Source organism: Acinonyx jubatus, chromosome B3 (assembly GCF_027475565.1).
Source record: "Acinonyx jubatus isolate Ajub_Pintada_27869175 chromosome B3, VMU_Ajub_asm_v1.0, whole genome shotgun sequence".
NCBI classification, from domain to species: domain Eukaryota; kingdom Metazoa; phylum Chordata; class Mammalia; order Carnivora; family Felidae; genus Acinonyx; species Acinonyx jubatus.
The window spans coordinates 134,540,191-134,556,602 of NC_069386.1; the positions used below are offsets into that span (position 1 = coordinate 134,540,191).

General features: G+C 42.1%; 2 protein-coding genes across 5 annotated transcripts in view; one reads left to right on the plus strand and one right to left on the minus strand.

Moving 5' to 3' along the window:
• PPP4R4 (protein phosphatase 4 regulatory subunit 4) overlaps positions 1–16,412 on the plus strand; it is a 109,327-nt gene that overhangs the window by 91,917 nt on the left and 998 nt on the right. For 3 of the 4 annotated variants that reach the window (XM_053224889.1, XM_053224890.1, XM_053224891.1), the window contains 4 exons: positions 42–128; positions 444–537; positions 1,616–1,686; positions 5,573–5,720. In XM_053224889.1, coding sequence (XP_053080864.1) covers positions 42–128; positions 444–537; positions 1,616–1,686; positions 5,573–5,720 — 400 coding nt within the window. Of the gene's footprint in view, positions 1–41; positions 129–443; positions 538–1,615; positions 1,687–5,572; positions 5,721–9,104; positions 10,231–16,412 lie in introns of those variants that run through there. The other variant, XM_027066526.2, reaches the window with a different exon arrangement.
• LOC106977445 (protein Z-dependent protease inhibitor-like) lies at positions 13,882–16,269 on the minus strand. The gene is made up of 3 exons (XM_053223426.1): positions 16,168–16,269; positions 14,319–14,369; positions 13,882–14,207 (listed from the first exon to the last, which is right to left on the minus strand). The coding sequence occupies exons 1-3, from the start codon at positions 16,267–16,269 to the stop codon at positions 13,959–13,961; spliced, it is 402 nt and encodes a 133-aa protein (XP_053079401.1). The 3' UTR covers positions 13,882–13,958.

Consider the following 16,412-nt stretch of genomic DNA (forward strand, 5'->3'; position numbering starts at 1 on the left):
CTCAGAGGAAATTACAGCATTGAAAACAGAGTTTGTTTTAGGTAGAGACACCAAGACACCGACGACTCTGCCCAAGAGCATCCCCATCTCTGTTCCCGGACCCTCTGGAACCAGCACCCCGTCGACAAGTAGGAAACAGCCTCTTTTTGTGTCTCCTTTTCCCCTTTTATAAAATCAGTTCTAGGGAAAGCCACGCCACTAGAGGAGATGTATTCTTCTAAAACACCTTTTACCTTCTATCATTCAGTGTTTTGGGAGTTCTTGCTGAGCAGTAGGGGTAAGAGATACTCCAGTTAGCTCAACCGAGGAAAGGAAGCTGGACAAATCCGTGCCTCACGACAGGGGGCGGGGGCGGGGGGGGGGGGGGAGTTGGCCGGGGGATGGGCGTAGGGCAGCCAAGGATGAACTGAACAGCTGCGTTTTCCTTCTGCTTTTTACTCCAGGCAAAGAAATCAAGAAATCCAAACTGATCCGAAGCCAGTCTTTTAATAATCAAGCTTTTCATGCGAAATATGGCAACTTAGACAAGTGTGCTAAGTATGGCATGTCAGCTATTCGTGTTCTAACCCAATTTGATTTTGCTAGTTACCTATCTTTACTTACGTGAAATATTTACACTATATAAAATGAGGGTTACTTTTGTTTTTTTTTTTAATAGGTCAATAGATTGTAAGGGTTCTTCTGTAAAGATTTTATATGAAAAAAATTGTAGCCTGCCAGTTTGTATAACAATGGGTATTCTGGCATTCTAGGAGGACTTTCTGCCACGGTGCCGTATAATAGCATCATGGAATCCATACGCTGTTTTATGAGGGAGGCGGTGCTCTGTCTGTCATATGCACCACTCAACTTCTAAGTGGCTGCGGACGTGTCCCATTTGCTAAGTAGAGGTGGACGTCCATTTGCTGTTGATACTGTTTCCTTCTGTAAAGAAGCACTAGTGTGTTTTTGTGGCAAAGTGATCACAACAATTCTTCTGACGATAGATGAGTGTCTGGTTTCCCCTTTGGCCCCACGCACTGAATGATCAACAGTTAAGACGAGGAGAGAGTTAGCATAAATTCCGTGACCCTGACTTTTTATAAATGTTGTACACATACAGTATGTAACAGCTGCGTATCCATCAATGAAAGTAACTTTAAGTCAACATAAATGTCTTTAAAAGCATCTGTCAAGAAAGATAACATGGCATGGGAAAGATAAGTCTTTCTTTTGTGAAAGATAGCTTACTCTAGCTTTTCAGCTACGTTTTTGGACGTTCTCAATAGATCTGTCTGGACTTCCTAATCAATAGAGTGATCTTGAGATGGACAAAGAGATTACAACTGAAGAGAAATTATTTCCAGGAAAATTTTATCCATATTATCTGTCGTAGTTGAGCATCAAAAAAAAACTGATTTTGCTGTAGCAAGTTTAAGGAGATGCTTTTAAGGTAAAGAAAGAATAGTTGTTGTGAGGCATGGTAAGCAATAAATTGAGAAGTAAAAGTAGCAACTGTGCTTCCACCAGAGGTAGAGGAAAGCGTTAAAAGAGATTTAGAAAGACCAAGTGCCTAATGACTAGGGTGACAGAAGCCATGTTCTTGTATTTTAAACCAGTTCACATTCTTTTCTAGCAAAAGTTCTACAGTAGGATATACACCTTCCGTCTCAGGGTTAGGAAAGACTTCTGTGGTTTCACTAACTGGTAAGTAGAAATCTGAGCTCTTTAAAAAAATAATTGCTAAATTTAATGAATTCCTGTTTTCTTTACATGACCTCTTTATTTCTGGAGACAGTGTTCCCCCTAAACTTGTATCTTTATCAAAGGCCTAAATGGTTAAACTTTTCCCTAGCAACTGAGAAAATTCTTGACTATGCCATTTTGTTTTCACCGTCAAGACTCAGAGTTCAATACTTTATTTAAAAAAATTTTTTTTTTAATGTTTGTTTATTTTTGAGACCGAGACAGAGCATGAACAGGGGAGGGGCAGAGAGAGAGGGAGACACAGAATCCAAACCAGGCTCCAGGCTCCATGTTGTCAGCACAGAGCCCCACGCTGGGCTCAAACCCATAGATGGAGAGATCATGGCCTGAGCCAAAGTCAGATGCTTAACTGACTGAACCACCCAGGCGCCCCAGAGTTCAATACTTTTGAAAGAAAGAAAGGGCAATAATCGAGTAGGTTCTTCCGTAGTCTGAGGCCCTCCTGAGGCACAGATGAAAAGTTTTGCAGTGATTTTTAAAGAAGCTAAAAAGAGTAGGGCTTCATGGTGGATCATATGTAGCCAAACATTTACAATATTACATATTTGAATATTTATACCAGGGGTCAGCAAACTTTTTCTGTAAAGGGCCAGATAGTAAATATTCTAGGCTTTCTTGGCCAAATTGGTTTCTGTCACAATTACTCAACTCTACTGTTGAGTAGAAGCAGCCATAAACAGTACATGATGGATAGGTATGGTTGTGTTCCAATAAAGTTTTATTTACAAAAACAGGCAGTGGGCAAGATTTGGCTTACAGACTTGTAGTTTGCTTATCTCTGTCTTATATAATAGAACACAGTGATACCATGGATAAGGGAAAATATATTGCAAAAAATTGCTAATGACTGTATAGTTGTAACTTTTTGCCTTAGAAATACTGGCTGAAAGTTATTGAGCTATGGTAATTTTTTAGTGTGAGGAATAGCAAATCGACTCAAGAGGTCAGAAACTTTTAAAAGTTGGGTCACATGTCCTTTTCAGGTTGTGTTTTGAGTATTCTGTCTTCCTCTTACTATGTGTTTTTTATTCTCATGAAGAATGTACAGCCACTGGCTGTAAACAGTATGTTTTCATTTGGCAGAAGAGAAAATAGTCCCAATATTAAAGCACTGATATTCATGTACCGTATATATAGTAGACTATGAGTAGCATAAGAAACCTGAAAGAATTTGATAACAGAAACGTGTTGAACTAAAATTACCAATGCTTCTTGAAGTGAGGGCCATAAATAATAAAACTATTCATTACTTTTATCTTTGCAAGTCAGCGATTTCTTTAGGAGATACTAAGGGAACATTAAGGGTTTGTGAACTTTTATTATATATATATTATATACATATAATATATATGTTATATATATATACATACATATATATGTATATACATATATGTGTGTGTATGTGTATGTATATATATATATATATATATATATATATATATATATATATATATAGAAGTGGTTCTTCAAACTTGCATGGATCCCATCTAGCCTCTTGGAGATGACTTCAGATGAGCATATTTAAATTTTTTTTAATGTTTACTTATTTTTCAAGAGAGAGAGAGAGACTGAATATGAACAGGAGAGGGGCAGAGAGGGAGGGAGACACAGAATCTGAAGCAGCCTCCAGGCTCTGAGCTGTCAGCACAGAGCCCATGCGGGGTTCGAACTCCCAAACCATGAGATCATGACCTGAGCTGAAGTCAGACACTCAACCGACTGAGCCACCCAGGATCCCGTCCAGCATACAACATGACGTAAATTCACTTGTCAGCTCACCTTAGGCTTTCCTTAGCTGTGACGGTTTCTTAGCCTTTCCTTGTTTTTGGTGACATTCCCAGTTTTGAGAGGTACTGGCTAAATATTTTGTAGGACGCCCCTCTATTAGAATTTATCTGATGTTTTTCTTACAATTAGACTAAGGTTGTGGGTTGGAGGAAGGGTGACAGAGGTAAAGTGCCATTTTCATCACATCATACCAAGGTACACACTCTGACATGTTTTACCACAATTTTATGTATTTTATCTCACTGTTTCATGACAGATCACTAGAAATGGGATGTTTGCCCGGGGGGGGGGGGATGGGCAAGATGGGGGCAGGGGCGTGGGAGGTGCAGGCTTTGGGGGGTGGGTGAGCAAGGCACAGAGTCAGAAGTATCATCAGCGGCCTTGTAGTAGTGTAGCACGGTGACAGATGCAGTCACACTTGCAGGGATACAGCACAGCGCATAGAGGAATCACCGTGTTGTACCCTGAAGCTAATTGTGTGTCCAGTGTACATAAAAAAAAAAAAAAAGTTTTACGGATAGAATTCTGTGCATTCCTTAAAATGTTTAAGAAAAAAACCCCCACTTGATTACATAGAAAAATAGTTAAAGATTTACGAAATCACAAAGTATGGTATCAAATAGGAAGCACAGGAGGTCCTTATTTGCGTAAGTTATACGCATAGGCGTGCACGTACGTAGCCTGCTAAGGGAAAAGAGACTGAAGCAAATTATATTAGGACGGTTAAAGACTATTGCTTCAGTTGCAAGAATTATGGTATTATAGATAAGTTTTATTTTCATACTGTTTTTGTGTTCTCCACTTTTAAAAATGCCTATGGGTTCTTGTAACGAAAAAATTAACGTGTTATTGCTAATGCTATAAATCATTTCTTGACGCCAGATGATATGTTACTGTTTATTCATTTTTTAAAAATTTTGTAGACCGAGGACCCAGACAAATACATTAAAGCAAGAAAATACTGATTAAAAAAAAATGTTTTTAAAGTTCTGAATTGTAGGGGCACCTGGGTGGCTCAGTCGGTTAGGCGTCCAACTTCGGCTCAGGTCATGATCTCACGGTTTGTGGGTTCAAGCCCTGCGTCGGGCTCTGTGCTGACAGCTCAGAGCCTGCTCCCGATTCTGTGCCTCCCTCTCTCTCTGCCCCTCCCCTGCTCGTGCTCTGTCTCTGTCTCTCAAAAATAAATAAAAAGTGTTAAAAAAAAAAAAAGAACTTTAAAGTTCTGAATTTTTTAAAAAAAAGCAATGAGGGGTGAGAAATACAAGGAGACAACCACTGCACAGACAGTAAAGTGTCTAAAATTAGAAAGACTCACAATATCAAGTGTGTGTGAGGATGTAAAGCAGCTCTGCAGAACGCTCATTCGTTGCTGGTGGAAATGCAGACTGGTACAACCACTTTGGGCAACTAGTTGGCGGTTTCGTATGCAGTTAAATATGCACTTGGTATGTGACCCAGCAGTTCCAGTCGTAGTCTTTTACTTGGCAAGAAATCAAAACGTATATCCATACACAGGCTTGTACACACTTGTTCATAGCAGCTTTCTTTGTAATAGTCAAAACTGGAAAAAATCCAAATGTCTATCAGCAGGAGAATGTATAAGCAAATTTTGATGTATCCATACAATGGCGTATCTGTCACCGATAAAGAGGAATGAAGTCTTGATACACGCAAAAACCAGGATGAATCTCAAACGAATTGTGCCGAGTGAAAGAAGACAGAAATACTGTATGATTCTATTTACGTAAAATTCTGGAAAATGCAAACTAACCTTTAGTGACAGGAGGCCGATTGCCTGCGGTGTGAGGCGGGGCGACCAGAGTGCGGGAGGTAGGGATCAGCGGGGTTCCCTCTTGATGGTGGCGATGCCTTCATGGCTGTGTACGTATGTCAGACCTTGATCTGCGTGGTTTATGGCCCGTAAACTGTATCTTGATAAAATTGATTTTAAAAGAAAAAAAGTCAGCTGTCATTAACCCCAGGTTAGCCTCTTTCTTTGCTTATTCAGTACGTCTGACTGTACTTGAATTCCTTTCAGATGATTCATTCCGCACTCGTAATGCCTGTAGTGCCCCAACCACCTTTACTCCCACCGCTTCCCTGCCGGGCACCTCCCGTGGGACAGGTAACTCCGTCGATCCAAAGAGCAGTGGGAGCAAAGAGACACCACCACGAAAGGCTACCTTGTAAGTACTCCAGTGCTGTGCGAAGCGTACCATTCTAGGCTTTTCTCAGGTACTTCCCTTCCCACTTAAATGCTTTCCAAACAACAGACAATGTCCACAGTGAGGAAATGGTATAAATTGAAAGGAGTTATTGTCACGTGTGTCTCTGTCGGCTCAGATACTTTATGTAAGATGACTTATATATGGCAAAGACACCGTAGCCTTAGGGAATCAGCAAGAAACTTCAGACGGCTCCCATTAATATCCGAGACGCATTTATTTTTCCGTGAAGTGTTTGCATTTAGGGGATTTTTCTCTGAGGAGACACTGGGTGCTAACCGCATCCCTTTCGAGCAGCCAGCTTACGTACACAGTATTTAATCACCCGGCGCTTCGAAAGGTGGGTACAGCGAATGCCACTGGAGAAATACTGCTGCAGCCCGTGATCCAGAGCTGTGGGTCCCGCAAACTGGAGATTTCTACAGACTGTACCTGGCCTTCAGTGTGGTGGTTAGAAAGGGCCTCTGTTCTTCTCCTTTGTGATTCCTTTCTGTGCGCTATTTATATCCGTTGTTTGAATTGTGGAAGCCTTTGGTACTTTCAGTTTAAACATTTAGGAGAGTAGACTATAAAAATCTCCATGGTTGGGGCGCATGGGTGGCTCAGTCGGTTGAGCGGCCGACTTCGGCTCAGGTCATGATCTCGCGGTCCGTGGGTTCGAGCCCCGTGTCGGGCTCTGTGCTGACAGCTCAGAGCCTGGAGCCTGTTTCAGATTCTGTGTCTCCCTCTCTCTCTGACCCTCCCCCGTTCATGCTCTAGCTCTCTCTGTCTCAAAAATAAATAAATGTTAAAAAAAAAATTAAAAAAAAATCCCCATGGTGAGACATCACATCAAGGTGGAATGGATTCATCCCAGATGCCCAAACGATCGTTAAGGTGTACTCCTTCATATAGGACACCTGGACCTTCTGAGTAGAATGGACCTTAACCAGGACTCAGGTTTCCTTTTAAGCGTATCTCACCGAATTCATGAATATTCTCTAACGAAGTTGCTCGAATGCATCTTTTTTGCAGAAACTTCATGCTTTGGTCCCATTTAGGAACTGAACTATATCTTAATTTAGTCTAAATTTTAATTGGCCACTGGTATGTATACAAATATGGATGTATTTAAAATTCACTTAAAACTTAGGAACAAATTTATTGAATGGAGCTCTAGCAAAGAGTAGGACTGTATCATAGAAGAAAGCAATAGCAAATAGAAAAGGTAATACTGATATTAAAGGGTTTGTTTTTGTTTTAAGTTTAGTTTTGTTTATTCTTGAGAAAGAGAGAGCAGGCGGGGGAGGGGCAGAGAGAGAGGGAGACAGGATCCCAAGCAGGCTCCGTCCGTGCTGTCAGTGCACCGCCCGATGCGGGGCTCGAACTCGAACCGTGAGATGATGACCTGAGCCAAAACCAAGGGGCCGACACTTAACCGACTGAGCCGCCCAGGCGTCCACTAATATTACGGATTAGTAGCACTGATACAAAGGGTACTTTTATTTACGGAGAATGTTCTTTGCCCCAGCAATTACTGCTCAAGCGATTATACTATGGAAATTCCATGTAGAAGTCCTGAGGATAGAGGCAGGACAGGGTAATGGTCTGTAGAGAGCATGGAGCTGGAGCCTTGTGCCCTGGTTCCAGTGGCAGCTAACTACTGCGTACAGTTCATTTCAGCACTCTGGGCCTCATTGTGCCCATCTGTGAAATGGGAGGGTGGACTCGTGCTTCATCACTTAAGGTATCTTCTTCCCGTTCTTGCGCCCTGGTCCTTCCTGTCTGTCAGCCTAGTCCCTCTTCCTCTCAAAAGCTTGCCCTAGAATTCTTCTATCGAAGAACATACTTAATGATCAGAATGTAATTCATTCTCTTCCCAACTTATTTTTCTAAATGCCATAGACATTTTTTAACGTAAAGATTGCTAAAAGCTAATATTTATACCAGCTCTCCTTTATTTCAGATTACTGTCTTTATCTGTTCTTTCGTTGTTGAGCATGTTTTTACTTTTTATAGACTGAATTTTCTCTTGCTCAATATATATATATAATTATATTTGTAGAATTATGTAATCAAATTATATAATTGATGGTTAAAAAATAAATGGAGACACACTCTAAAAAATCCCATCATGTGTTTCCTCTTTTCTGAATGTTTTGAAGGAGGAGGAATGTTGGTATTATAGCTGCTTATTTATTTATTTATTAAAAAAATTTTTTTTAACATCTGTTCATTTTTGAGAGACAGAATACAAGTGGGGCAGAGAGGGAGACACAGAATCTAAAGCAGGCTTCAGGGTCCGAGCTGTCAGAGCCTGGAGCAGGGCTTGAACTCACAAACCATGTGATCATGACCCGAGCCAAAGTCGGCCGCTTAACCGACTGAGCCACCCAGGCGCCCCTTCAGCTGCATTTTTAGCAGGAGGCTGGATATCAAGTCCGTAACTGTATTTTGGTGGAATGTTCTAGTCTGCATTTTGTCACGAGTGCACAGTGCCGCGTGACTGGAACAGGTGATTGGTGTCTACGCTGGGCTTGTTTCTGTGAAGTGTTATTCACAATTCGGTGCCCGTTGCTGCATCTGGATGAAAATACTCCTTTTTCCTTAAAATAAGCTTATGAAGGGGCGCCTGGGTGGCTCAGTCGGTTAAGTGGCCGACTTCGGCCCAGGTCATGATCTCGCGGTCCGTGAGTTCGAGCCCCGCGTCGGGCTCTGTGCTGACAGCTCAGAGCCTGGAGCCTGTTTCAGATTCTGTGTCTCCCTCTCTCTGGCCCTCCCCCGTTCATGCTTTGTCTCTCTCTGTCTCAAAAATAAATAAATGCTAAAAAAAAAAAAAACAAACAAACTGATGAAGTGATCTCAGAAGGTATTAATTATCTCGGTTTTGCTTCTCCAAAAAATTCCATGCGGTACGTTCTCCAGTGTTTCAGTGTCCTAGAGATGATACATCTGGTATTTCAGAGTGCCAGTGTCTTGAAGGAGGTATCGGGATGCGTCGTATCGTATGTCCTTTAAAGCCAGATAGCTGATATGCTTGGGCTTGTGTTAATTTCCACTGTTGTCCTACAAAAAAAAAAAAAAAAAAAGGCAGGAAGAGCTGTATGAATGGGATTGAATGCTTTGTTAGATGTGCATGGGATTTGGTAATTAAAGATAGTTCCAAGTAATCTTTAATGTGGAATTTCTTTTTCGTTTAAACAGAATCCTCATATATCAGATTTATTTAAAGTAAATTACATTTCTTATTTACTTTGTAAGCATTGAACGGATACAGTTTTTCATGTTTTCTCTTTTTCTCTTCACTCTCTCTTTCCCTCCCTTTCTGCCTCTTCCCCTCCCTCCCTTCTTTCTGTCTTGACAAAGAAAATCGAGAAAATCCAATCCTTAAATCATCCGCTTGATGAAGAAGGCAAAAGAAAGACAACTGGAGATAATGTGATTGATGGACAAAAGCTAAAGCAATGGCTGGGGCGTTTTTTTTGTTTTTGTTTTTTTGGGTTTTTTGTTTTTTTTTTTTTTGGTTGATGAATGGCGAAGAGACCCATAATGGCAGCTGATGTTGATAAACTTTCCGTATTTGAAATTAGATTCCCTAGGTGGTATAATATGTATTTCTTGAGTAATAATGTGGTTACAGAATTCCAATGTCATAGTGAAGTGCAACGAAAACCAACTTTAGGTGTCCGCTTTAAGCACTGCTAGAGAGGAGACCAGTCTGCGTTCATCTGTGCAGGAAAGCAGCTGTTTAGTTGTTCTAGGGTTTTAGCATTCAAACATTCTATGAAAGTCCAAATCGACTGAAATTGCTTTAGCTGATCACTTGAAGGGGCCTTGGGAGTAAGAGAGGCACTGCATTTTCTCACAAATCTCCAGGCCCAATTGAAAAGTCACACTGGAAAGGGTATGAGCAGCTGGCCGCGATTTTATGGGTCCCACGGTGGTGGCGACGGTGTTGTTCCTGGACGTTCTGAGATTTCCATTTGGCATTGAAAATTCTACAAAGATTTCTGAAAACTTTAGGTACAACTACCTTAAAAATAATAGATTGATGATTTCATTTCCTAGAAGAATTTATTTTATAAATACTTTGTTTACACTTTAGATTGTACTTGTCCTTGCTGAATTTAAAATGATGAACCTAGTTTGAATCAGCTGTTATTCTAAGCTATCATGCTTAAGCTACGTCAACAGCATTCATTTGTACTGATGCTAATATTCCCATCAAAATTTGCCTGTGGAACATACACAATTCCTAATTTTAAAATGTCAGTTCTTGAGATCTACTGTATGAAGCTATTGTCAGCTTCCCTATTTCAAAATGCAATCAGCATCTAACTCTATTGATATTAGAAAATATTTGTTTTTTAAAATACATTGATGTATGATAAAGATGATCTAATTTGTGAATGCATACGCGCGTGTGGTTACTTTTTATAATGTGAAATGATGAATAATGAATTGACTCAAAATAAAACATAGGTTAATGAGATACCTGTGTTTGTGAGAAAAGTTTTAAGTACTTACCTGCAGTTTATTTTTATTCCACCATTAAGTAGAGTAAGACCGTTCATTTTGAAGGAATGGCTGAGAACCACCCCAACATCAAGTATAAATTACTCCGGGGGCAGCAACTCAATGTGAGACTTCTCCAAAACGTTTATTTTCCCTTTTCCTTTCATATGGCCTCTTTGGAGCTAGTTTTAGTGATTCTTAATATCTTTCACTTAAGGACAGTCAAGTAAATGGAATTGTTGAACTCCTTAAAAGTCGGGTAAAAACCAGGTTTGAGTGACGGGACAGTATCGACTCAGTGAATTCAGTATTCTTTGTGGATCTCAGGTAACTGTTTCGACCGTGACCTCTGTTAGCATCTCTAACGTGAACCTGACTACGTGACTAGGAGAGCACGTGTGCGGTGTGTGACGTCCAATCACGTTCTTCCTGCACTTGGATTCATACTCGGCATTGACTCTGTTGCTTTAAATAAAATGGAGAATTTCACTTGATTTGTTCAATAATGACTCATAATAATAATAGCAGAGTTAGGGGATTTATTTTCCACCATGTATGCGGGAAAAGAGTAAAGTGTTTTGCCAGAGAAAACTCACTACTGCGTGTAAATGTCAGGAGTGTGCAGAAGTCAGCTGCGGTCTTGGTCCAACTTACTAAATGGTCAGTTAAGACGGTTAATCAACATTACTTTCAGAAGTACTCTTTTTTTCCCACAGAACGTGATTACCAAAACCACTGACATATCTGCTAAACTTATACTTCCAAGAACAGATATGTAAAAAAAATAAAAAGAAATAAGCGAGTGAAAAAACAAATTGGTGACAGTTACGAATATTCACATATATCTCGATTTACACCAGAAGCAAAATTGATGCTCTTCGTAAAAGTTCTCAGGGTAACAATTCATCAAATAGATCTTTTAAACCAGTTGTATGACATCTGGAGCTGTAGTGATACAGAGATGGCTGGCCCCCTTGTCTTCTTAATTATAGAAACTTGCATTCTTTTAAAAAAAAATTTTTTTTTAATGTTTATTTGTTCTTGAGACAGAGAGAGAGCGTGAACAGGGAAGGGGCAGAGAGAGAGGGAGACACAGAATCTGAAATAGGTTCCAGGCTCTGAGCTGTCAGCACAGAGCCCGACACGGGCTTGAACCCACGAACTGTGAGATCATGACCTGAGCCGAAGTCGGACACTTAACCGACTGAGCCACCCAGGCGCCCCTAGAAACTTGCATTCTTAAGGACAGGTTCTAAAATTTCACTAGTTAACATTACAAGTGAAATATCAGACCCATAGAACTCGGTTTAGCTGGCAGAAATGGAGATTGGGCTGAAAAGGAGTTTACGTATTAGAGAGGACACAGAGAGTTGTTCTTCTGTAACCTCATACACATTTGAAAATCATTTCCATCGTTGGACTGCCTGAGTTCAGACATCTTCCTGTGGAAGGATGGGTCCGTTTGCCCTGCAGTTGTGGGCGTATGTGAAATACTCAAACTGAAGGAAAACAGACTCTTCAGCTTGAGTAGGAGTTTTGCAGTCAAGATAAAGTGAATTGGATCAATTCAGTAATCTGTTCTCAGTTGTTACAGCGCGTGTGAATGTGGGTGAGTGTGTGTGTATATGTGTCTGTGCGGGAACAGTTTTTAAACCTGACAACTCAAATATAGTGAAGCCTTGTTACAATGTTCAGATTTCCGCCCTCCCCCCCTCCCCCCCGTTGAAACCGTGAAATTTTTTTGTAAGATCTATTGCATTTTTCATTGGTCTGCATTTTTTCACCAGGCATAGATCCTTGGAAAAGCTAAAACCTCTAGTGTCTTAGGAATTTCTTAAAGCATATGTGGCAGGATTATTTAAAAAAAAAAAGTTTTTATGGAGTAAGGAATAGGGCCATTTTTCTGCTTCTAAGGGTAATGTGTTAGATATAATTATTATGCTGTTGCTGTTTTCAACACATATGGGGAGAGGAGGGGGGAGTTTGAGCTGCATGTTATAGGAGTCCTTCAATAATAACGAAGCTTTCAGTAACTGGGTTTGGCCCTATTTATTTCAGAGGCTATTATGTTCTCATGGACTTTCTTTTCTAGGTATCCTCTCTTAAAAGGGAGTCATTTTAACTCCCTTTTATATCTCTTTCCACTATTTTTCTACAAACACACTTGAATGACAGAATACTAGCGAGTCAGTTAAGAATATCAGTTGGAGTTAGTCCTCTTATTTTTGCCTCATTCTGGGTCCTAGAATTGCCTGGCCATTTACCAAGTGTCACCCAGTGGTTTTGGAAAGAATGTAGGAATGAAGTAACCTGCAGATTTTAGAATGACGAAAAGTCTGTCTTTAGACTGCTGCTTGATAGTATTACCTTAAGTACAATTCACGTTACTCTGATTTATATTTATGGACTAATAATATGGAGGACTAAACAATAAATTAATTTTAGGTATATTTCAACACTGGGTAGCAAACAGATGGAAATCCAATTAGGCATTTAGTCGACACATTGAATATTCCAGATTCGCTAGGTCTATCCATGGTTCTCTGAATTTGCTCCTAAAATATCTTGTCTCTGCAACAGAAAATGACTGAGAAAATGGGGGGGGGGGAGGGGCAGTATTTGCTATTTTCGTTTTAACTTTGTGACAAAGCCCATGCTTATGTTCTGTTTAAGCAAAATGGGTCCCGACGGGGAATGAATGCATGCTGCCTGTTTAGTTGAATACTCAGATCGATGATTTAGGCAGAAAGCAGAAAGAATGAAATGAGCCAGGGGGTTAGGGGTCAACATAGACAGGGCTCTGGCTGCCGTGCCCCACCACGTGGGTGACCTTGGGCAAGGGCTTTCCTTTCTTGGAGATGAGACTTTTTTTTAATGTTTATTATCTATTTTGCGAGAGAGAGCGTGAGCACGTGAGCAGGGGTGGGAGGCAGGGAGAGGGAGAGAGAGAATTCCATGCAGGTGCTAGAGAATTCCATGCAGGTTCTATGCTTTCAGTGCAGAGCTCCACCCGGGGCTCGAATCCACAAGCTGTGAGATCATGACCTGAGCCCAAACCAAGAGTCGGATGCTTAACCGACTAAGCCACCCAGGCGCCCCTTGGAGATGAGATTTTTGCCACGAAGGCAAAAGTGCCTGGGGCTTGTGAATGTCATCATGGCCCATGCCCGTGTCTCTGTTCCGCATTTCTTCCCTACGTGAAATGAAGGTATTGAACTCGATCTGTGTCTCACTGAATGCCTCTGTCAAATGATCTGATGCACCATGGAGTAGCCAGGGCCGCGCTGAGGCCAGTGCTGTGGTCAGGACTGACTGCAGCTGTTTTGTTCTCATTTTAGTCACCAAGAAATGATTCTATGACAGATTAAAACGCGGCTCGAGAGGGAAGTAAAGGGAGCGAAGCACATGACTCATGGAAAATGTGTCTTCCTCCCAAAGGCTTCGTCTTGAAATAGTGTTCCGATGTACCATTTTTCAAACTCCTGATACGTGAGTCACAATGAAAGGTAAAGATACTCTACCAAACCCGTCTTGAGTCCATAACAAAGGCTCTGAGAAACAGGCTTAAAATACCAGACGGACTGTCCAGACATCTCCTTAAAATCAGTGAATTTAATAGTCGGATTTATCTGAGGATGGCTCAGACCAGCAGAGGACGAGGGGGACACTCTCTTCTGCCGCCAGGTGCCAATAACCCATGTGGGTTCAGCTACCTCGGGTCCGGCGTCTCCTGGAGCACCATGTACTCACACGTGTCTGAAATCGTAGGAGAGCTGGGTTCACCACCCTGCCCCGAAATAGAAGCATTCCAGAGGTTTCTTCATAGATCATGAATGACGTGGCTGGTCTATTCGGATGATGGGGAGGCATGGAATCAGCAGTCGTTTCTAACAGGGTTTCCATCACTGCCTCAGCTCCTTTTTCATCAACTTCAATCCCAGCTCTTTGTAAAACCTGGAAAAGCAAATGATGTGGGAGACCATTTGTGTGGCAGTGGAGGGGAAGGAGCTGGTTGAGCCCCTTGACATTTTTTGCTACGGTCCCACCCACGGGGTTTAATGGTACAGGGCTCATCTGTGCCAAGAGGAACGGTCTGAAGCGGTACCAGGGATTGGCCTAGAAGCCCGAAACAATACCGGGAGACCCCAGGGACCCCAAAGTGAGGTACATTGTGGGTGTGCACCCAGGGGACTCTGCCCAGCCAGTTCATGCACACATGCATCAAATACACAAATAGTTGGAGAGCATGTACTTTGTGCTGCTGACTCTTGAGCGGCTGATACCTCCCCTCAAGAAGGTTTTCAAGCTGCCTGGGACCGCGGGATACTTTGACCTTCCTTTTGGCAGGCAAAGCGGGGGCAGGGGCGTGGTTACTCTTCTGTAGAAGCTTCCCGGCACCTGGTGCAGCTCCGAGGCGGTCTCTGGGGTCCCTCCGGTTGCCCGGACTCCCTCTGCCTGTCATGTTTGGGAGGCCCTTTTGTCCAGAAACCTCCTGTGATGGAAATGATGTACCTACGTAACTTCTATAAGGGTAGATAGTGAAGACATCTGTGGTTAACCTAGAGATTCTCTAATTTCTTGGAGTGAAAATTTACTTTCCAGAGTAAACAGGAGGAGAATATTTAATGGCTTGCGATTTAAACTGTAAAACAGCACACGTCTTCATTTTTAAATGTGTTTACAGCAGAAGTTCTTTGAGGTGCTAGTCTGCAGGGTGGTCGTGTTTATTTGTCTTATTTTCCCTGAGACGGTAATGCCTGATTGCAGGCCATGGTTAGCCTACTGGGTCCTGCTTAAGTGGTTACCTTTTTCTTTAAAAAAAAAAAGTTTATTTTTGAGAGAGACGGGGGTGGGGGTGGGGGAGAGAAAGCACAAGTGGGGTGGGGGGAGGAGGCAGAAAGAGAAGGAAAGAGAGAATTCCCAGCAGCTCCCGCGCTGTCAGCACAGAGCCTGACTCGGGTCTCGATCTCTGGCCGTCACAGGTCTCGATCTCACAAACCGTGACACCATGACCTGAGCGGAAATCAAGAGTTGGATGCTTAACCTACTGAGCCGCCCAGGTGCCTTTTAAAATCTCCCACAGAATTGGAAACTGCAGTTGTATGGGAGAGTACGAATCAGACTCCAGACCTGAGAAGGACCGTAGTGGGATGTAGCTGCCGTTTGGAGATGGCAGAACGTTTTCCTGGTTGCGATAACAAGCGGGGGTTACTGCTGGCATTAGTGACACCGGCCAGGAATGCTAACCGGTTACCCGTGATGCACGAAACCCCTCTGAACAACAGCCCCCCCCTCCAAACCAGAAGGGCTTCCGTGTGGAAGAGGACTAACCCTGCTCGTAGTAGCTTCAGAGTCAGAACTGAGGCCAAAGAGCATGAGTTACTTAGGGAGGAGTTATGGGGGGGGGGGGGTATAACAAAAACAATGTTAGCCATTTGTGGATTGAGCTGCTTTTCAAAGAATTAGTGAGTTCTCTGTCATTGGAAGCATCGAAAGAATGAAAACCAGACAGCTATTTTGTAGGGATATTCTAGAGGGCACTTCCCCAAGGGGTGGGAAATTGGGCCAGGTGACCTCTGGGGGATTCTTTCATCTTGAAAGTGGTGTCACTCCATGCAATTTTAATGAGTCTGTGACCCAGTTTCCATTTCAGGGGGAAATCTTGAGCGTTGGGAGTGTGAAGAGGGGGAAATCCACATAAGAGAAATTAAATTAGTTAAATGTTTTAATAAAGTAGCTCAAAATGACCAAAATATCCAACTTGAATGCTGTTTCGAGTTTTGTGTAATTTTAAATCTAATTTTCTCCTGCAGCGTGGCATTTAATCGATGTTAAACAGTGTGCAAAAATATTTGTTGGTTTTGATCACCTTTCATACTTAGGGACTGGGCCCTAATGAAGCATCTTGACTTACCTTGGATACTTTCCAGTTTCTGGAAGCAACGGAGAGGTCACATAGGTCAGCCTGGAGTTGGAAGATTCTTCCAATTACCATCTGCTCAAGCAGTTCATACATCTCCTACTTTTTATTTATTTTTTAATGTTTATTTTTGAGAGAGAAAGAGAGACCGAGCACGAGCGGAGGAGGGGCAGAGAAAGAGGGAGACACAGAATCTGAAGCAGGCCCCAGGCTCTGAGCTGTCAGCACATAGCCTGAGG